The sequence below is a fragment of the Anoplopoma fimbria genome, chromosome 3, assembly GCF_027596085.1.
Source record: "Anoplopoma fimbria isolate UVic2021 breed Golden Eagle Sablefish chromosome 3, Afim_UVic_2022, whole genome shotgun sequence".
Lineage (NCBI taxonomy): Eukaryota > Metazoa > Chordata > Actinopteri > Perciformes > Anoplopomatidae > Anoplopoma > Anoplopoma fimbria.
The window spans coordinates 25543094-25566224 of record NC_072451.1 but is presented as its reverse complement, the minus strand read 5'-3'; the positions used below and the strand labels follow the sequence as shown (position 1 = coordinate 25566224).

The 23131-nt window shown below is 37.4% G+C and overlaps 2 protein-coding genes across 4 annotated transcripts; both read left to right on the top strand.

The window, feature by feature from the left end:
* Positions 1-4178: 4178 nt before the first annotated feature.
* Positions 4179-13520, top strand: LOC129089258 (tropomyosin alpha-1 chain-like). Of its 3 annotated transcripts, none has more exons than XM_054596657.1 (9): positions 4179-4508; positions 6770-6895; positions 10657-10790; positions 11403-11520; positions 11614-11684; positions 11803-11878; positions 12271-12333; positions 12414-12483; positions 12687-13126. In XM_054596657.1, the coding sequence occupies exons 1-9, from the start codon at positions 4395-4397 to the stop codon at positions 12767-12769; spliced, it is 855 nt and encodes a 284-aa protein (XP_054452632.1). In that variant the 5' UTR covers positions 4179-4394; the 3' UTR covers positions 12770-13126. The 3 variants fall into 3 exon arrangements, with proteins under 3 accessions (XP_054452632.1, XP_054452630.1, XP_054452631.1); XM_054596655.1 differs by lacking the exon at positions 12687-13126 and adding an exon at positions 13173-13520 and having other exon boundaries at positions 4183-4508; XM_054596656.1 differs by lacking the exons at positions 4179-4508; positions 6770-6895; positions 12687-13126 and adding exons at positions 9045-9460; positions 13173-13520.
* Positions 13521-17188: 3668 nt separating this feature from the next.
* Positions 17189-22587, top strand: LOC129113101 (ras-related protein Rab-8A). Its single transcript, XM_054625247.1, has 8 exons — positions 17189-17378; positions 18062-18122; positions 18607-18667; positions 18781-18858; positions 18961-19050; positions 19205-19270; positions 19360-19410; positions 19665-22587. The coding sequence occupies exons 1-8, from the start codon at positions 17255-17257 to the stop codon at positions 19752-19754; spliced, it is 621 nt and encodes a 206-aa protein (XP_054481222.1). The 5' UTR covers positions 17189-17254; the 3' UTR covers positions 19755-22587.
* The last annotated feature ends 544 nt before the right edge of the window (positions 22588-23131 follow it).

The window sequence follows — 23131 nt, the reverse complement described above, 5'->3', positions numbered from 1 at the left end:
CTGAGTTATTTTACAAAGACCTGCTTCTTTCTGTCATCAACCTTGTTATCATCCTGTAGCTCCCTCTACTGGATGAATTGTTGATCTCCAGTGGACACCTTTTAATGTTACCATTTTTTAGGTAAAACTGCTCTTGTCACATAATATACACTGTATGTATGTTTTTGTAAGTTAAAAGTTCACTATTGTCTTGTATATCATTGTATGCTGTTGTATTATGATTTCCATTAATTGTCAAATGTGTCTCAGAGGAGGAGAAATATGGTAGACATTATGGATTTTCTCTGGGTAAAGACAGACCATATCTGATATTGTTTCTGTACATTACCTCTCTGTCTCTGTCTACAATTTTGCATCTAGGGTCTCTTTTCTGATGATATGAAACTACCACAATCAGAGCTAAAACTGCTCAGCTTTTGGATGCTATTGTCAAAATATTTTATGACTTTTGAATGGAAAAAATCTGAAGCACCAACTAATAATCTAAAAAGCACTTTGAGTGGTCGGAAGACTAGAAAAGCGCTATACAAGTACAATCAATTAATAATCAATGGCTGCCTGTCCATGGAAATACTGACGTATACTACTAAAGGCCAGAAACAGATATTTGATAAAACGCTTAATGTACTACCTGAAAAACCAAGTTACCCAACCAACTCTGTATTTTCTGATGGGTTTGGTAACTTGGTTATAATCAGTTGTTGTTTTGCTTTTTGTGTCCTTATTTATTGTGGAAAAATATGAAAACCAATAAATATATTCAACAACAACACAAAAGTACATTGCCAAGAATGTTCATATACTTTTTGGGGTTGTCGCATGTTGAATCTTGTATAATCAGTCGCTCATTATGAATTTTCCATTGCAATGGTCCAAAAATGTGTCACTAAAGCTGAACTTAGATTTTCATTCAACTGCACTGAGTTTGTGAAAGGCTGTGCTGATGTGACCCCGGTCCTATAACTTAATACCGAAACATAATGAACTTGATCATCTCAAAGAATGCAAGTCTTAAATGGCAGCCAAGCAACACAGTCTGGCTTCATCAGAGATAAACAGACTTTTGAAACACAAGTAGAAGCACTGCTGCTTAATATATCTAAAAATATACCACTTATGAATATGTCACTATGGGATAATACACAAAGCTACTGGAGTTTTTATTGAGGTAGTACAGGCTTAACATTAAAATAACTTCGGTCTGCTATAGACCTGCTCAAGTACTCGAAAACAAACAGCTGGTACTTTTCACCTCTGTGTATGATAGAGATGGAGATGTGAAGTTATGGCAGAGATACAACAGAACATATGATGTGTGAATGACAAGCAGCTTGGTAGTTTTGGGAAATGCACAGTATGAAACATTTGATAAGTTAAAAACAGAGGCAACTGAAGCAGGGACACTTATAATGACTACCATCTGAATATTTTTTCTCCCTCTTGGCGTCAAAAGCCTTTCAGCGCTGAGCTTGAGCGAGACAACTGTGCCTCATCAAAGTGACAGATCTCAGATCCCTTGGCTGGTAAGAAGGAGTGTAGACATTGTCAGAAGTCAAAGATACAACTGGACTGAGTTACCGAGCCAAATATAACAGATTGCCACTTCCCTCAGCTACTTCCAAACACTATACACAGTGTTTGTGTCTGGGGCTGTAGGTAGGGATCACTGGATGTAAACTGCGTATTAAGACATGTTTGTACAGAAGCAGCAGAGCTGACGTGTTTATGTTGCAGAATGGGCTTGTCTCAGCACACTATGAGTCAGTGCATCACGCAGGTGTGACATACTTGATAAGTCACATGTGCAGGTGTTGCCACAGCAAACTTTAGGAGTATTAGTCGTTCATTATTGTCTCCGTAGACTGATTACTGTAATAAATATGTTTTCTGAAAGTAAAATGGATCAGTGGTGACACTTAACCGAGAACTGTAGTGTCAGTGACCACATATCCCTTGTATGACATCAAGCACATAAGGCTCCAAAGACTGTACTAGTTTGAATTCTTCATGGTAGCGTTCATATACACTCTAATCTGTTCCACCATTCCCATTGCTTTGTGATTTATACTTAGCAGAACTTTGACTCTACTCCCAAGGCGATCCTGTGGCTTTTGGGGGAGTTTTTACCATACAAGGAGAAGAGGAGTTTAGCTCGGTTTCCTGTGGGAGGGTTCTGATTTCTCTCACTCTGCATCTGATGCACTCGTCTCTATTTCTCTCTCCTTTATACCTCCTCTTTCTGTTCTCCTCTCCTGGTTCGACTCCAGACCTCCTGCTCACTATACAACCCAAGAATAATTTTATTAAAAGAAAACATCACTAAAACACCTCCAAAATCAATATTTGTTACATTAAATTGTCAGAACTGTATCTCTTATCATAACATTGTGTGCAGCCAACATCCTGACAGACCAAGTAAGGCACACAGTCACATTGTCATGATGTAAGCTTGTGTTAAACCCAAGAATGTAAAGCTATCAAACTACCACAACTTTCATACACTTATGCTAAAAAAGGCTGCAGTTTCCCTCCACTAAAAGATAGAATCCAATTACAGCGATATCAGTCCCTATCAATGAGAAACTATTTGTGGATAAATGTATCTGCTGGCATTCAATTTGTCAGATTTCAGTCACACACTGTTTAACACACAGTTCTTTATATTCCTATGGATGTGATATGAGGCAGAACTGGCTCTGACCCACCAAAGGATCCCAGCCAATCTGATATATCATGACTATCCTGTGAAAGCCGTAACAAATCTCCAAAATGACAACTTTTAATAAACTAAGAAAAACAGCTTTTCAACAAAGCATTTTTAATATAATTGATGGGTTTTTAAATGGTTTATTTAGAGAATTGTATTCACATGGATTTCACTGCAGCAACAATATACTCTTCAAAACTTAAAAAAACACTCTTCTGTATAAGGAATGACATCCAATCAGGGGATACACACTGCAATAGGGGCAATGCAACATGAAAAACATGAGATGCTTGTGCATCCAAGTTTATCTTCAGATGTCACTAAAATGGCCACTGTAGGCCTCACTCTTCTTTGAGTTTCCTTGTAATCTTTATTTTTAGCCGGGGCAACTGGCACAGAAGAGTTGAAAGCAAGAAGACAGGTCCATTAGCGCTGATGACATCAGCACACAAACACACACACACACACACACACACACACACACACACACACACACACACACACACACACACACACACACACACACACACACACACACACACACACACACACACACACACACACACAAATGCAGCTCCCACGCACTACAGCAATTTTAAATGTACCACTGTATGCATGAATAGATGAATCAGAAATTGCAAAAATATCCTTATCTTTTTTTTAATTGTTTTCATGTTTTTACATTTGCTTTTCTTGCCATTCGATTTCCCTTTAATCTGCAAATAAAAAAAGGAGAATACCATGCATGACCCACTTTCCAAACATCTCGTAGGTGCATAATATGAAATTGCCGGAAGCCATCAGAGTTACACAAGATGTATCCACCAGTCAACAATGCTTTTTACGTTGTGTGCCTCACAAACAACATACGACAGATCTAAATAAAGGTCCTTCAGACCAATAGTAATTGAGAGGATCTTAATTGCAGTAGACTTCTGTTTTATGTGTGTAGCTCAGCTGTAACGCTCCAGCTGCCTGGTGTAGATCACATGCAGACAGCTTTCTCCAAGTTTTCTTTGGCCGGATCATTTTCCAAAAGCACTTTTTTCATGCAGCGGTAGAATGAAAACTATGTCCTTTCTAACCAACTCTGGTATTAACATCAATTTGAACATTCCTAAGTAAGAGCCCAGATATATAGAAATGCAGTCCAAAGGGGAAAAAAAAAATGAACCTCCAGTTACTAATGTGAACAATGTCCTTTTGATTCCTGAGTTCTGGATCATTCTCCTTCCTCTTATCTGCTGTTTCTCTCCTGTTCAGTTCAAAACAAAAGGACCATGATCCAAATAAGGAGATGTACACCATGTTGCTCCTCCACAGAGACTTCAAGACGTGAAGTTAATATGAGGGAGGGGGGCACAGCTCTAGAGGAGCCAACCCGGGGAGTGGCGGAAAGGGTAAACGGTGGGAAAGGGCTGTCACTACTAGAGACTGGGGCTGTCTCTAAACCTCGGGTCAAGTTTAAATCACATAGAGCTCCGCCGACTCTCAGTTTGCATCCTCCTCTCTGCTCTCTCGCTCTGAGCTCCCTCTGTCTCTCTCCTCCTCTCTGCATCAGCTGGGTGCTCTCTCCCGTCAACCTTGTGAGGCGAAAAAACATCTGCAACAGCTTTTCACCTAAAGCAATACAAACTTTTTTATATTCCTCCGAAGACTGCGAGACAACTGAGACCTAACTGTCACCATGGAGGCCATCAAGAAGAAGATGCAAATGCTGAAGTTGGACAAGGAGAACGCCCTCGACAGGGCAGAACAGGCCGAGTCCGACCAGAAGGCGGCGGAGGATAAATGCAAGCTGGTGAGACAAGGCTGATGGATGTGACGGACTGACGGAGCAATATGTGCTCTTTTTTAACACTCATAATAGTTAGTTGGGCAATAATAAGATATCATAATATATTGAATTTCATATACATAAGATACAATAAACTTTACTGCTCCCACACAGGGTACTTAAAGAAATAAATACAAGAACAGATGCAAAGTATAGAAAGCTACTGCAACAATATGGTTATAAATTAAAAAGTTACAAAATAAGTTATTGAAGTTTTTTTGATGTGTACTCCATAACAGTGTAACATCGACTGGATCATTTTATATGCAATTGTGTGTACATTTTCCATATCATAATATATATCAGTATTAAAAAAGTTTTAATAATAATATTACGCTATTGATTTGAACTATATTGCTAACTGTTCAGCTTTGTGTAGAGGGGTAAGAATGTATTAATCTTATTGTAACAAAGTTGGAAAGAAGTTAATGTCTGTTGAAATTATTTCCTTCCGTGGGTATTTTTTTTATCTGTTTCATTCACTGAAAAAACAGCTTTATTTTGTTTATTTTGTGAAAACAGCCCAATATAATTAATTTGCTATTCTCATATAGGATTAACATGTTGTAGTTTTTTATTCCGATAACAATCTGGTCTTAAATAAATACATTCATTAATAAATACCAAACCACTTGTGCAGACTGCAGAGAGGCTCAACATAAAATGTCAAGTATTCCCCAAAGCACCAAATGCTGAATTACAGAGAGCAGCTGATACCGAGCCCCTGATTCTTGTCTATTGGTGGGCAGGCGAAGTTGGATGATGTCCACAGGGACGCACAAACAGAACGGCAGAGTGACGACTGCTATCAGTATCCAAAGTAAACCAGAGGGATTACTGGAAGCTAGCAGAAGTGGTAGCTGCAGGAGTTTAAACAACCCATCTACAGCAGCTGTTGCTCTGACTCTTAAGCACAAGAGTATCGCATTAGTCAGCATTCTTAACTGGATTTATGTCTGAAATTTATCAACAGAAACCTCACAAATTCCTGCACATCCATATTTGGTGTTGCAGTGCCAGAACCTTAGACGGTTTGATATCTTGAGGGCTATCTTAATTATAGTTTACTTGTACCACTTGATACAAGAATCTGGAGAGGTTATATGACATTTGCAGGCTACTTAATGGAGGCATTATTGCCCATTGAGACTTGGTGTCTTCATCATGGCCAGTTGAGAGGAGTGCTGGACAGCAGGGAGTTGGAGAGGCCTAGACCAGGATATACATTAAAGCAAGTGAAAAGAATGCTCTCCCTTGGGTTTGTTTGGATGGCATTGATTCAAGCAGTGCTAAAAGATGGTTTCTTTGCTATATTTGGCACGATGGTACAAACATCAGAGTGCAATTAGGCTGACAGAAGCCCACATCACAGATAACAGCAGCAATTAAAGGACCAGCTCGCCTAAAATACAACAGCATTTTAAAATTCAGCAGCAATGTGTCTTTTCAGAAGCACTGTGTACTCTTGATAATCCACATACTTCACGTAGGGTTTGACATTAGAACTACTTTCTACCAAATAATTAGTCCTGATGAAACCGTTTGGCAGCTGCTTCTGTATGTTATAGATACACTTTGGTCCAGTATGAAATATCTAAGCAATTATCAGGATGGATTGCTATTAAATAGTGCTCAGACTTCCATGGTTCCCACAAGATGAATATTCGTGACATTGGTGGTCCTCTGACTTTTCATCTGGTGCCATCATCAGGCTAAAAGGTCGGTTTATCCAATACTTTGGTTTATGACCAAATACCTGGATAACTGACATTCTCATCAGCCTAAACTGTACTTGATGTTAACTGCTTATTAGCAAATGTTAGCATGATAACACATTAAACTAAGATGGTTAACATTGTTAACATTAAACCTGCTAGACATCAACATGTTAATGTCATCCTTTAGGGTATGTTGGAATGCTGATATTAGCATTAAGCTAAACACAATGCTGCACCACAGAGCCACTGGCATGGCTTTAGACCTTTAATCTTGTTCTGAGACATCTAACTTTCTGAGGTTGGTGCTAGTTAGTTCCCTACATTGGCGTGCTTGTGGGTATTGAAACGGTCTACCTTAGTGGTTTTGATCTAAAAAAAAAAAGCATTCCCACCCAGTCACTGTATCAAAGCACTGCTGGATTTTAGAATCCCGTGTTTCATTCACACTCACTTGGTTTGATTTTTCTGTATCATTCTTGACTTGCTGTCACGTTTGCCTTCTTTCAGCTGGAGGATGAGCTGCTCGCTATGCAGAAGAAGCTGAAGGGAACAGAGGACGAGCTTGACAAGTACTCGGAGGCCCTGAAGGATGCTCAGGAGAAACTGGAACTGTCGGAGAAGAAGGCAACAGATGTGAGTTAACCACAACGACGCCATCTGAAACATATTATCCACATTGCAGTGGAACACCACAACTTCTGAGTTTCAATTTGAACACATATTGATTACCGCTCTTTCAGACAGGCTAAAATAAATATCACTCCAGAATTGGAAAAAAGACCACTGAAAGAGACAGATTCAGAATGTGCGGACAGATATTATTTTCTACGAATATTGAATTAAGTGCCTTATACACTCAGTCAGCAGAGTGTTGCCTCCACTGCTTACACTCCCAAAAAAGGCCATGCCTGGACTCGCCTTAATAGGTTGTTCGTGTTTCTTGAATGATGAAACTAGCAGCCAAGTGACGCTGAGAAAATAGCATAAACAAAACCTGCTTTAAAAGTTATTTGTCTAGTTGTAACTAAGGTAAAAGTCTTTGGGTCCCTTGGCTTGATTGATGGCTATGATTTCAACAAAACAAAGGGGGGAAAAATGCAGTTAAGATGACCTTCATGCCAAAGGTTTGCCATGTACTATGTATGTTGAAAACAAATTACATAAAAACTCCAACTAAGTGTCTTCTACCCCACATAGTTTACATAAAGAACATAGAGAATCATTGAGTTGTTGGTGTCTTTGTGAGGTAACTGAGCCATTTCTCAAGCACAGACAAAACTTTGCCGGCCCGTAGCCGACCAGGAATCTCAGGAATGCCGCTTAAGCAAACAGAGAACCCCATACTGCAGTTCTAAGGAAACCAATGCTCTGGCCTTTTTTTGGGGCGGAGTTATTACATTCTGCTCTGTCTGGCTTTTACAGTACATACCTTATCAGAAACAATGGTGAATAATCATTCGTCTTCAAAGAGCATCTATTCAACATGATCTTTCTTTGACAACTATTTTTCAGTTACCTTAAAGAGACGTTATCTGATTAAATGTTATATTTGATCTAAAGCAAAAAGTTCAGAAAAAACAATATAGCGTCAAACAGACTTTTTAGGGCAATTGTGTTGAATATAATTGATATAACAACATAAATAGTTTTCTAATGTGGTTTTACCATTAACAAATAATGATTACCTCTTTTTCCGTCTAGTTTTTCACATTTTTAGAAACATGCATACCAGATAGGTAGTAACAATAGGATTAAAGATTAGTTTCACTATCCACTCTCTTGATTATTTTCTTAATTATTATCATCTAAGTTAATTGTTCCATCCATAAAATGGCGGAAAATAAGAAACAATTCTCACAGTTTCTCTCAATCAACATTTATTAAAGCCCCATGTGATGTCTTTTGTCTTACCAGCAGACCAAAACTCAAAAAGATATTCTGTTTACTTATACATAAGATGTATATTTCATTTTAAAAGCAGCAAATTCTCACAGCTAACAAACTGCAACCAGTTAATGTTTGGAATTTCAGTTGTAAAATGAGTAAAATGATGAATCCATTGTCAAAATAGTTGCTGCTGAATTGTTGATAATCAATATATATTTCAGTTGAAACAATATTACTAAAAATGGAATTGAATAAATAGCATCAAATGGAAGCAACCCCAAAAGGTTAAAGGTCAGATTACAAGATTGCAAATGATTTCAGTCTCAGATGACCTATCAGATGCCTTCAGGTCTACTTATTGCATGTCTGTCCACCACTACTTCATCTACTATATTTCACACTTCTTAAGATGCATTTAAATGTCATTAATCAGGACAGATAGAGAAAGAGAAATCCGTGTTTTCTGCCCTGAAAAAGTAAGTTAGAGGAGGTAGCAGAAGGGGGCGCTGGAGGAATGTGTCTCCACCCGATGGCTGCAAACCAAATCAATTTACATTCCAGGCTGCTGCAGGTCAACAACCCCCCTGAAGAGCATTATAACCCCACCCTTCACCCTCCACCCTCCACCCTCCCTCCTCTGGAAGGAAATCTTTGGACCTTTATGCTTCCTACACATTTCACAACCCTCTCTCTCTCTCTCTGCTTTTCAAACTTTAACTTTCCTTATCTGTTCTCCCTCACACAATGGTGTTATGATTCACATTGATTATGATTCATATAAATATATATATATGAATCACACTGTGTGAAGCATGTGCTCCTTCCTCTCCTGATCTCTCCTCCTCCTCCTCCTCCTCCTCCACCTCCTCTGCCATATAAGTCCACACACTGCCTTTACACACCTCTTTTGTGGAGGAGAAAGAGCCTTCCCCTCCCAAACCCTGTGATGTCATCTGAGACAGGCTCCTAAACAGGATTGGAGGATCTCGCCATAAATTTCCTGAAAACTCCCCATCCAGCCCTACACGTCCCTGACTTCCTGCCTGAGATTAAAAAAAAAAAAAAAAGAAAAGAAAAGTTTTTCCCTCGGAGCTCCAGACTCAAATCAATAACTTCTGAGGACTCAGGCGGTCGGTCGGTCGCTACTTTGTCTCCTTTTTTGTTGCTTTTTGTTGAGAAAACAAAGTAATCGACATTATGGAGGTGGTTAGGAAGAAAATCCAAACCCTGCAGCTACAAGTTGATGAAGCAGAAGACCGAGCACTGGCAGTACAAAGGGAGCTGGACACTGAACGGGAACTGAACGAGAAAGTGAGATAATGAATCATTTATCCAACTGTAGTCGCCATCCATACTTGTATATGTACTGCTCTTATACAAGGTGACCATGTGTATTGCGGATTGTAAATGATTTACACTCAAACTGTCATAAGCTGGACTGCAGGTAGTTATAATCAGAATAACTCTCCTGGAGGAGTTTCAAACTTTTCCTGCATAATCCATATAGTCATTTTCTTGATTTAAAGTTTGAATGTGTCAATGTGGTCGTTTTGGGGGAAGTTGGGCGTCATTGTATCGACATTCCCTTCTGGAGACTTTTGTTCTGCTGTGTTATCTAACTCAAACCCGCCCTAGATCTTCTCCAACACCTACAATTGCAGAGAGCCCTCAGCGGCCTGTTACATCAACCGCCTGCGTGGTTGTTTTAATATTAAGGTGTGGCAGTCTTCTAACAATTGGGAAAAGCTAGAATGTTCACCAAAATCATGTCAAAAACTCTTTTAAATGATTTGATTTCACACGTTTACAGTGATCTTTGTTCTGCTCGGCCTATGAGAGTTTTGTCAGAATAACATTTGACACATTATGTGAAGTCAGGAGCTGACTGTAATCCCTCCTCAGCCTCAGGAAGAAGAGAGCAGAGGTGGTTATCTATGACATCATTCCCACAGGAAACAGGCCAAGAAGGGGGAGAAAAAAAAAATCTGTTTCCCCCCAAACATAAATGGGTTAACATTACAAACAGTCAGACCAGCTGTGTGCCACTTCAGATGTGACGGGGTTAAATCTGCCTCTCTTTTACTCTGCATCAGCAGTTTTTCGAAAGTATCTGGTCAAGCTGCAAAGTCCAGAGCTCACAATGGTTGATGTGAGGGAAACTGATTTACATGGAAGAAATCTGATTCATAGGAAAAAAGAAAACAGGATTATGTGCATACCCGGAAAGTATAAATAAAGATCGATTCCAAAGAATAAATATGTATAATTAAATACAGCTCAGAATAATCAGACCACTTAACCACAAAAATTGAGTATACATACACTGACTACACTTACTGTAGTATTATTGAGACAATACACTCCAAACCAATATAACCCATATAGCTATTTTCCAATGTGCAGCTTTGGCCATCCTCAACAGTATCCTTCCTCTTGTGGCAGCAGCTTGTTTCCTGGCTGACCTCTGACCTCTCTCTTTCCCTCTCTGTGTATGTTTGTTGCTATAGGCGGAGATCGATGTGGCATCTTTGAACCGCAGGATCCAGCTGGTGGAGGAGGAGTTGGACCGCGCTCAGGAGCGACTGGCCACAGCCCTGCAGAAACTGGAGGAGGCTGAAAAGTCTGCGGATGAGAGTGAGAGGTGAGAATCAACACAGACCTCAGTCATAATGTATTTAACCACACGTATTTTAGACACACCAACGGCTGCAAGATTGGTCATCTCGTAGCTTTTAGGGTCCCAGAATTGCCCCCGTTTTTAATTTGTTTGGGAGCAGGGATGTAAAGCCTCACGGGATTAGTAGGCGCTACGTTTTAGTTGTGGACAAGGCGGAAGAGCTATTATTTCTGGAAATATAGAATAAAATAAAATAAGGTCTCCAGGAGTGAAATTGGGTGTTAGATGCACAAAAAACAGACCAGATTAAGGTGTGAAAAATATCAAATTAGAGCAAAATATAAGGAAACTAAACTCTTAATCAAAATTAAATCAAAGCTATACACAGATTCAAAAATAATAGTACAGGACAAGAGCCTGTTAGTTATTTTTTTTTCTGTCAAGACTCTTTCAGTTAGTTTAGTATGTCCAGTGAGCTCATTTGTAGCCAGCAAAAGGTGCAGAACAGAGTCCAGTCATCCGAATAATGTTGAGACTCTAAACCACAATCACACAAACATAAAGTCAGAAGTATTCAATTAGTGGTGTCTTTGTGGTGGTGTTTAACTAAAGGCGGTCTTTCTTTCTGATCTCCAGAGGCATGAAGGTGATTGAGAACAGGGCAATGAAAGATGAGGAGAAGATGGAGATCCAGGAGATGCAGCTCAAAGAAGCGAAACACATCGCTGAGGAGGCGGACCGCAAATACGAGGAGGTACGGGGCGAGGAGAACACATTTCAGCTGACACTTTCGTTTTTTCAGATATGTTTTTGTTTAACTGTGACTTAACATCTGTTTTAATATCAGGTTGCCCGTAAACTGGTCATCCTTGAGGGTGAGCTGGAGAGAGCAGAAGAGAGGGCAGAAATTGCAGAACTGTAAGCACAAAATGAAGAAGTTAAACGAATGCTTGCAGACATGATTTATTTCCGTCAGATACCAAGTCAACAGCAGATATATTTATAAAATGCAAATATGTTTCCTCTGTTCATACAGCAAGTGTGCTGACCTGGAAGAAGAGCTGAAGAACGTCACCAACAACCTCAAGTCGCTAGAGGCTCAGTCTGATAAGGTGAGTTCATCTCTCAGCAGTTTGGTGTTCTCGGCCTGCTGTTTGACCTTTTTTAAAACAACTTCACACATTCACAATCAACAGTGTGGCCCAGTACGACAACTCAGCTTTTCTCGGAACATCAGAGCATCTTGATGTATTATCACATTTTATAAAGCTGACAAAATGTTACCCAATCAATTCACCTGCCTACATATCCATATTCCGTCCAGAATGAGCCTCAAAACTATAAAACTCTGATCTAACTTTTGAAAAAAGACATAAATGTTATCTAGCATGTATATAGATAATGTTTACAACATTGATATTATGCACAAAAAGATGATAATGCAATATTTATTGTTTTGGCAATGATATCATTTTAATCAACTCATGTATCTCTGTCTCTATAGTACTCTGAGAAAGAAGACAAATACGAGGAGGAGATTAAGGTCCTGAATGACCGACTTAAGGAGGTAAATTCATGCCTACAATACAATATTCTCTGAGGAACGTGGTATCGCAATGCTTAACATGTGTGTTGTCTCTTTAAAAGGCTGAAACCCGTGCAGAATTTGCAGAGAGGACAGTGACTAAGCTGGAAAAGAGCATAGATGACTTAGAAGGTACACTTCCTTTTAATCCTTTTCTTTTAAATCCTTCGGTGATCCACTCTTTCTTTGTTCCAAACTTTGTCGTTCTTAATTTTCTTATTCTTAATCTTTTCATTTCTCTTTTTCCTCCTGATTTCCCATCACGGTCTGCTCAATTCCACCTTGTCCTCTGAACCTCCACTTCCTGCTCTCTCTCTCTGCCCTTTGACCTGAAGACGAACTGTACACTCAGAAGCAGAAATACAAGGCTATCAGCGAGGAGCTGGATCTTGCCCTCAATGACATGAACACCTTGTAAACCTTGCTTTAGCTCATGATGTTTCCACTTTCATTTTGTCTCCCCTTGTCTGATTCGAAGCACTTTCTCTTTTCTTTTCTTTTCTCCCTTCGCTCTCACTGCTCCTTGCTCCTTTTGCATTAAACTAAAGCTCAATAAAGATATATATATATCTCTTTTACTCTGTCTTCTATCATTTGAGTTCTGCATGCTTTTCATCACTCTGAAGCTGCAATAGCTTTTACATTTACTGGCCGTCATGAAAGGTCAAATGTTTAGGTTAACTTATTGTGTGTTTCTTTTGGTATTTCTGCTCTAACCATATATTAAAAGATCATCCATGTTACTATACTCGTATGATCATTTAATCTGTTCACTGACAAAGCCATGGCATTTAATATCTGCTGTAACTTTTTTATTGCAGAGAGCCTTTCGAAAGAAAAAGAGCAAAACGTAGGGATGCATCAAGTCCTGGACCAAACACTGCAGGAGCTGAATAGCTTGTAAAATGCCAAGAAGAACATCAAACCGATTTTTAAAAACAGCAAAAATGTATTTTGCAAAATATATTTTCTACAAGCCATCCATTCTCTGTAATTTTCACTCTTATTCCGGGATGATAAAACACATGTACCCCTTTTATATATTTATGGTTCCTTTTGTCTCTTTCCCTTTTTTAAAAATGGTTTTGGGTCCATATGATAATCAGTTTCGGCGCTGGAAATTGTGTTGTAGACCGAATTCTGAGCACAAATAAAACTGATGAAGTGTATGTTTCCTGTGTTAGATGGTCTATTTTTATGTATGCACAGTTCTGCATATGTGTTTGTGTGTGTGTGTACTTCTGGCAATTTCAACACAGAGCCATAAAATACCTCTCCCTTCTGCTTACATGTGCTAACATGCACAGTATTTTCTTTGTGCTCTGCTAAGTTCATCAAATACAAAACTGGAGATATGGCTTAGCTGCAGGTCCTTTTGGTCCCAAAACAATAATGTCACTGATTCTGACATCATTGTTTTTAACAAGCACCACACACAATAGTGTATAAAGGAGTAATTGGTGATAAAACAATAATAAATTAACTATCTTGATGACAAAATACCAACTTAATCTGCTGAGGAAGGCCATTCGATGTGATTGAAAGCTCAGAAGACAACAACTAAAATGAACCTTGTATCAAGACTTTTTGTCAAAAAAGGAAAAAGAAAACTGCCAGCAATAGCACCTTCTAAAATGCAATACCACAGTGTATTGCATGCAACTGTATTAATGTTATGCATGCATTACCATGTAAATCTTATCTTGTAATGCATCATATTTAATAAATTGAAAATGTGTTTTGCAAAAACTGCATAGTAGATTACTATAGTACAAGTACCTAGAAATTATACTTAAGTCGACAGTGCTACTTGAGCAATAAAGACTACAGTTATATATATATATATATTTATTATTATTATTATTATTATTATTGCTTAAGGTACTGCATAGGTGTAAACATATTTTTTTTTGCAAGATATATTCTTCAGATACCTCTTCCTGTTGTAAATCACCGTCCTCTTGTTCCTCCTGGACATCTGAATAAATCTGATCTAGGGCCTGCTGGGCAGTGATGGCTACAGTAAAGAGTACTGGGGTACTGTCATCTGCAGCACCGTCATAGCCTCTGACTGCATTCCCCATTAGTAAACAATGCTTTCAAGAAATGTTTATTCTCTCAGTCAGGTGTGGGGTCGTGGAGGGGAGATGCTGCACATTCGTGAGAAAGTTCAATCAGTAGCAGACATAATCATTATTATTATATTCCTTTATTGATCCCCATGGGGAAAATCCGGGTGTAGCAGCAGCTCAATTACAGAAACAGATAATAAATACAACATATTATACAATAAAAATAAAATAGAATAAAGATAAAAATAAAAATGAAAATGTACAGTATATCCACATGACACAATTTATTGTGTGTGTGTGTTTTTATGGTTTCTGTAGTATGACATTTTTTTATAACTGCCGGGTCAAAAATGACCCCTAAGACAAGATTTGTACCCTGTTGGTGCACAGCTTTTATGGAAATATGAACAAAGGCAATGTTTAACTTTTTCTCATGTTGGGGTCATTATAGGAAAAGTCATTGAATTTCAAGTTGAAAAAAGATCATTAATAATGATAACAACAATAATAATAACTTTATTTATATAGCACCTTTTAAAAACAAGGTTTACAAAGTGCTTCGACAGACAAGCCAGCAAAACAGTGCATAAGAAACAAAATGAAATAACAAGTGACAATCAAATAAACAAACAAACAAATAAAAAAATAAAAAAATAAATAAATAAAATAAATAAATAAATAAAAAAATAAATAAAATAAATAAAATAAATAAAATAAATAAAAAATAAATAAAATAAATAAAATAAATAAAATAAATAAAATCAAGTGATATTGGTAAAATATAGTAAACAAATATAAGATAAAATACCAAGACCAAATGAAAATGAAACAATAAAACGACGACATCACATAAAAGCCCCCAAAAAAAGTTATTTAAAACCTTTTCAAGAAGTACTACCCTGAGCCTTCCTCGTAGCACTTATTGCATTCGTATTAGTTGTTGCACTCACTGTATTCATATCAGTTCGCTGCACTTATTGAATTCGTATTCGTTTACTGCACTTATCCTATTCGTAGTAGTTTGTAGCACTTATTATATTCATATTAGTCTGTTGCAATTATTGTTTTCGTAGTAATCTGCCTCTGCACTATACTTTTGCACTGGTTTATGCTTTAAGATGCTTGTTTAAGAAAGGAGATGCACTTATGACTTCTGGTGACTAGTAGTTCTCTTGAATACCTATGTTGAATACACTTCCTGTAAGTCTCTTTGGATAAAAGCGTCTGCTACATGACTGTAATATGTAATGTAAAAAGAGATTACTGATTCTGCCATGCTTATCTCATTAAGGGGGTTTCCTCAGAGTCACTTGTGACCCCTAAGACAAGATTTGTACCCTGTTGGTGCACAGCTTTTATGGAAATATGAACAAAGGCAATGTTTAACTTTTTCTCATGTTGGGGTCATTATAGGAAAAGTCATTGAATTTCAAGTTGAAAAAAGATCATTAATAATGATAACAACAATAATAATAACTTTATTTATATAGCACCTTTTAAAAACAAGGTTTACAAAGTGCTTCGACAGACAAGCCAGCAAAACAGTGCATAAGAAACAAAATGAAATAACAAGTGACAATCAAATAAACAAACAAACAAATAAATAAAATAAAAAATAAAATAAATAAATAAATAAATAAAATAAATAAAATAAATAAAATAAATAAAATAAATAAAATAAATAAAATAAAATAAATAAAATCAAGTGATATTGGTAAAATATAGTAAACAAATATAAGATAAAATACCAAGACCAAATGAAAATGAAACAATAAAACAAGTGACAATCAAATAAACAAACAAACAAATAAAAATAAATAAAATAAATAAGATAAATAAAATAAATAAAATAAATAAAATAAATAAAATAAATAAAATAAATAAAATAAATAAAATAAAATAAAAAAATAAAATCAAGTGATATTGTTAAAATATAGTAAACAAATATAAGATAAAATACCAAGACCAAATGAAAATGAAACAATAAAACAAGTGACAATCAAATAAACAAATAAAACAAATAAAACAAATAAAACAAATAAATAAAATAAATAAAATAAATAAAATCAAGTGATATTGTTAAAATATAGTAAACAAATATAAGATAAAATACCAAGACCAAATGAAAATGAAACAATAAAACAAGTGACAATCAAATAAACAAACAAACAAATAAAAAAATAAAAAAATAAATAAAATAACAAAAAATAAAATAAATAAAATAAATAAAATAAATAAAATAAATAAAATAAATAAAATCAAGTGATATTGTTAAAATATAGTAAACAAATATAAGATAAAATACCAAGACCAAATGAAAATGAAACAATAAAACAAGTGACAATCAAATAAACAAACAAACAAATAAAACAAATAAATAAAATAAATAAAATAAATAAAAAATAAATATATTAAAATAAAAACAAATATAAGATAAAATAAATAAGTTGAAAATAAACAATAAAACGTAAACAAAAAAGTATAAAATAAAATACCAAGACCAAATGAAAATGAAACAATAAAACTGACGACATCACATAAAAGCCAAAAAAAAATACTTTTGCTTATTTAAAAAGAGATTACTGATTCTGCCATGCTTCCTGTACCTCCTTCAGTAATGTAATGTAATGTAATGTTTAATCAATGTAATGTCACTGATTCTGTGACCTGTGACCCCTAACACAACACAAGGGTTAAGTGAGTGACCGCCCACTGGCTGCAGTCACATATAAGCTGCTGGTCGGTTCCTCGCCGGCAGGGGGCGTCCTTCCTCTCTCACACTCACAGCTCTGTCTGCTCCGCCGGGCGGGATTTCCGCAATAATATCAAGTATGGCGAAGACATACGACTATTTGTTTAAATTACTGCTAATCGGGGACTCTGGAGTCGGGAAGACCTGTGTCCTCTTCAGGTTCTCAGAAGACGCCTTCAACTCCACCTTCATCTCGACTATAGGTACGGTGTTGATGACGTAGCGGGGAGATGTAGTTCTGTTTACAATGCGTCTCATAGGGGGGGCGCCGTCTACTTCCTGGTCGTGCTGCGTTCAAAAGCCTGGACGCAGCGTTAGTTTCTCTTTGTTATTGACACAGAGCCTGTCATTTATATATTTATATACATATACATGAGTGTTTTAATACAGAAGAGACGGGGGGACACTGTGATGTGTGTGTGTTGAGGGAGTGAAACGTACGAGTCGTGGTGTTAGTTCATGCCGGGTAGCTGAGGAGCTAGCTGTTAGCTGTTAGCTGTTAGCTGTTAGCCGTTAGCTGCAGCGTTAGCCTCCCTTCATTTGCGGTCAGCTAGCTGCAGCGTTAGCCTCCCTTCATTTGCGGTCAGCTAGCTGTTAGCCGCTAGCTGTTAGCCGCAGCGTTAGCCACCCTGCAGCGTTAGCCATTCGGTGCCGTCTACATCCTGAAAACAAACCGGAAACCCCGATTTGTAACACGCTGCAGCTGCTTAATTTAAGCTGTGTTGTTCTTAAATGCTCTTATTACTGTCGTGTGCTATGACAAGAAGCCGAGCTGCAGTTTTTTATAGTCCAAAAAGGCCATTTTGTGTCCCCACAGTAGTGTCGACCCATGTTTGACAGGCAGCTACACCAACCTTGTGATTGACGTGCTTCTTCATCCCTGCAGGCATTGATTTCAAGATTAGGACGATAGAGCTTGACGGCAAGAAGATCAAGTTGCAGATATGGTGAGTATATATTAATTTAAATCCTTTACCTTAGGACATGTGACATGTTAGCAGTGTTTTGACATTATTGGGCCAATAAAGAGACTAAGAGAAGTGTCTTTACAGATGTAGAGTAAGGTGCACACAGCTCTTTGTCACCATTAAAATGCCAATTATTGTCCTTAAAGATTGTTCAATTGAATGTACTCACACTGTATTAACAGTTTCTCTCTCCAGTAACACAATCACAGGTTTTGTAGCCAACAAAAATCCTCAATCTAATGCCAACCTCTACATTGATCTTCATACCTTTCTGCAATACTACTATACTACTAACCTCCTTAATACATAACTTACACATTTAACTGCAGAGACGTATTGTTTCTCACTTGTCCAAATGATATATCCAATGATGGTCTTAAAGGCTTTTCATATTTTTCCTGATCTTTCTGGATGTATGATACCCTTGATGATATTTGAATGTCACACATCTGGTGTTTTTCAGGGATACGGCAGGCCAGGAGCGCTTCCGAACAATCACAACAGCCTACTACAGAGGAGCAATGGTGAGTGTCTCCACGTGTTGTCAAACAAATAGAATACAAATACACTCTACCAGGAAAACCACAGATCTTGAGCTCTATTGTTGTCAACACATTTGATTCACTGTTCTTTACAGGGCATCATGCTGGTCTACGACATCACCAACGAGAAGTCTTTTGAAAATATCAAGAACTGGATTAGGAACATAGAGGAGGTATTTAATGAATCTAATAGACCCTATTTTTTGCTTGCTACTATATTCAAATGGCACTGTGTAGAGTGTTGTCTTTATTAAATTGTTCTTCTGTCGTTCCAGCATGCATCATCAGATGTTGAGAAGATGGTCCTTGGCAACAAGTGCGACATCAACGACAAGCGACAGGTGTCCAAAGACCGGGGCGAGAAGGTGAGAAGCTTGCTTTAAATTAAGATAATATATTGCCACAGGGTTATATTTGATAATAAATAAAAACATTGGTGCACTATTGGATTGATATGATATAGTAAAACATGTCCGCAGACTTGGTAAAATGTAAGGTTTTTCTTTCATTGTCTTTCAGCTTGCATTGGAGTATGGAATAAAGTTCATGGAGACCAGTGCAAAGGCCAACATCAACGTTGAAAATGTAAGTAGCCATTCTTCCTTGAGTTATAATATTCTTAAGAGAACATATGTAATCAATGTGAAAACGTGTGCGTTTCTTCTGGTTTACAGGCATTTTTGACACTCGCCAGAGACATCAAATCAAAAATGGACACAAAATTGGTAAGAACTCTTTGATTATACAACTGAGTTATTTACAATGTGACAGATTGATAAATGTAAGAATTTATTTTCAGCATTTCCTTAAATATTCTATTGTGTTTTAACAAAACTTTCAATACCAATAGCTGTGGGCCTCTGGCTGTTGAAAACCACATGAGGATCCCTGTAGAGGAAGTTGCTGAACTATATGAGAGCAGCTCCTGAGTCAGCAGTTCTACATGACTTCATTGACCTGTTTATTTGTCATTTTGCAGGAGGGCAACACACCGCAGGGGAGCAGTCATGGAGTCAAGATCTCAGAGCCTCAGAAAAAGACCAGCTTCTTCCGCTGTAGCCTTCTCTGAGGACAGGTCTACCATACTGGCTGCCAGCTGGCTGGACATAAATGGACTGTGCTTGCTCTTAGCACTTCCTTCCCCTTCCTTCTTTCTTCCCATCCATGGCCTGTCCTCCCAGTCCACACATGCCGTTATATTCCCAATAAGCAAAGGACTTCCCCTCCTCTCTTCCTCTTCTGAAAGCTTCCAGTGGTGCATCTCTTCCATTTTAAGGAGATCTGTTGTCTTCATGCGTCAGAGTGCTTTCCTGGTAGAGGACTCCACCAGGAGCGTTGTCCAGGTGTTCTTCATCACACAAAAGACAAGCTCTTACTCCTGATGTTAGTCTCTTTGTTCTACACACTCATAATTCACGCAGCCGGTAGCACAACCGAGGATGAGAAATCATTAAATTAATGTCAAGGTTTTGGGATTGCGACTACAAATGTGATATTAAGATCTATTTTTATTAGTGCCCTTTCCATTTTTTAAGTGATAAATGTCAACCAGAGACTGATAGGCTTGAACTCTAGTGAAACAGAGTTGCACATGCTTTCATTTTCATTTCGGGAGTTGTGAATCATATCACGCATCAGGCAGTCAAGGATCAGAGAGGAATTGGGTTGAAAGGTTTTCCATTTGAGTTCTGCTCATTGGTTTGCAAGTAGTCCTTTACAATCATTCGAAGTGACGTAAAATGTCAGTTTCATCTTTTCCTGATCATAACACATTGCCTCCATTTATAGCTTTCAGGTGCTGGAAGGCAATTTGGCAACACAAAACCTTCTGCTTCTGTAGATACATTTCAGCTGACAAATTATCAGCAGAACTTTGGTGAGGTGACGCACTTCTGCTTCGGCTTCCTCTGGTTTAGTAACCTGCCAGAAAGTATTGTTCATTGTGGTGTGAAAGTAAAAATGTGCTAACATTGCATTGTGACCCATATGTAAGTACTCTGTTTTGGTAAATATTAGGATGCACACACAGTACAATATAAATAATCATCCTAAATTTAGTACACTGTAATTGGATAGCATTTAGTGATAATTATTATCATATATTCTTATACACCATCAAAAAATCATAAAAAATAGCTGTTAAACTTTCCTAAAGCTCAAGGTGATGTCTTCAAATGTCTCATTTTGTTCCATAATCTTAAAAAAATTACAATAAATTAAATTTACTATCACCTAAAATAAAAAAAGCAGCAAATCCTCACATTTAAGAAGCTGGAACTAGCGAATGTTTGTTGTTTTTGTTTGAATATTGACTCGAATAGCTTATCAAAATAATTTAACGTGTTGCCTTTAATTTGACTTGAAGGTTTTGTTGCAGCTCTGATTCACAGTTAAGCTAAATGATTTCTCCGGTTATTTCATCAGCAATTTAAATCACTCTTGAAGTTTCGCACTGTAAGCCCCTTCTCCTCCTGCTATCCATGCAGCTCTCCTTGCACTTTACCAGTAACCCGTGTTTTGTATGTAGTCTGTGCCAAGTGATAGTTTTTCAATACAACTATACAATTACTTAGTTTAAAAAAAACGTTTTGAGTCTTATATAATGGGCCTAATTCCTTTTTTTTTAATACACCTACTTATAAATGACTTGATCTCTTGTGCTATTTCACTGCTAGTGATCCACTGTCCTGGTATTAGTTCACTGAAAAACATTGCCCTAACGTTCTAATATATATTTATAAAAGAAAAAGAATTAGCAAGCATCTGTTTCTATGCTACTGCCCTTCAACATTATAGTTCAAAAATGATGTTTCCTTGACTTATTACATGAACGCTGGCTTGTCTGACGCTGAAAGAAGAGGCCCGTTAGTATTATTGTTCACTCTCTCATGTGTCTGGGTTGTTTGGTTGTAGCCCTTTCGTTTGACAGCTAGGTGGCGCCAGAGGCACAGTATGCACTATAGGTGACCATCTGAATCTGAATCAGTATTTTATTAACAGCCCGAGCCACAGTGAACTAGACCTGTGTGATCCAAACATGTACCCACTATTTAACATCGATGTTGAGTCTCAATCTGTTACCACTGTTCTTCATTAATCCTTCCTACATTTGTTACTAGTCTGAAAATCAAACTCCTATATGCACAATATTGAGGGAGGATTTGCTTTTGCTTGCCTGCACTTTTTTTTTTATTATTATTTTTTTTTATAAATATCAAATCATTTGGGACCTCATGACTACCATGGCCATTTGTCTTAACCGCTAATACTCAGTTCTGTCAAAGGTGAGCTATGCATTGTGAATCTTGGACCTGTGCATATTTGTGTGATGTAGTTTTCAGACATAACTTGTAGACCCAAACAGTTGAATGTATGGGTGTTTTGTTTTGTTTGTGTCATTCACTGAGCCAAACACAGGACTCTGTAGAAATGGCATTGCTACAACAATGCCAACGGAATTGAGCACGACGGAAGATTAAGTAGGAAGAGTCTGGACGTTGAAATGTGGAGATCGTGCCGTTGTCTCATTTGAGTGATCCTGTAGCTTTAAGTCATAAACAAACCTAGAGAGCAGACCTTTCGTGGGACTCAAACGGCATCAATTCCAGCTGGTATGATACTCCCTCTTTGTTTTGTTTTTTAAATCATATCCTTTAATAATATACTGTTCATTTCTTTTTACAGCCATATTTTCATTCCATCTATTGTGAAGTACACAGGGAGAATAATAAAATACATTTTGACAAAAAAAAGAAGTGAAAAAAGACATTGTAAATATCACATTGAAAAAAAAAAAAAGATCTACTTAAATTGTACTGTACTTTCTAAACCCATATGAAAATGTATCTACAATTTGTAGATATGTGTACTTTTGATTTAATAAAACAAGATTATAAAACTTACTTTACCTCTATTCGCTGTCTTTATTGGCTGGCTGTCAGAGGAAACTACACTGTCAGTTGAGCCCAGGCTCCCACAATGGAGCTCGACTGCTTTAAAGACAAATGGCTCTCCTTTTATTGGCCCACTATGACCCACTGGAATATTCTGGCATGTGTGTCTTTTATAGTCTGATGTAACTGAACCCCTGTCAATACAAAACACAAATCTACTGTTGATGGTCATAACTAATGAGCCTTGTCTTCATGGGTTGGTTGCTGCGTCCTCGTGGTGACAGACCTGCTGCAGTCACACCATGAACAGTGTTGTTTTTGCAGCAGCGATAATAAACGGAAAAATCAGACATGGACTCAGTATGTTCATACAAATCCAATCTTTTTACAGCAGTGCCCCCTTTAAAGACAAGAAAGATTCTCAAAGTATTTACTCTGGTTACTTATTGTCAAAGTCAGGTTATCTCTGATGAAGATCAGAATGTTTGTTTTTAGGAAAAAAGAGGCAAAAATCTAGTTATTGCGAGATGTCAGGATTCCCCCACTTTCCAGA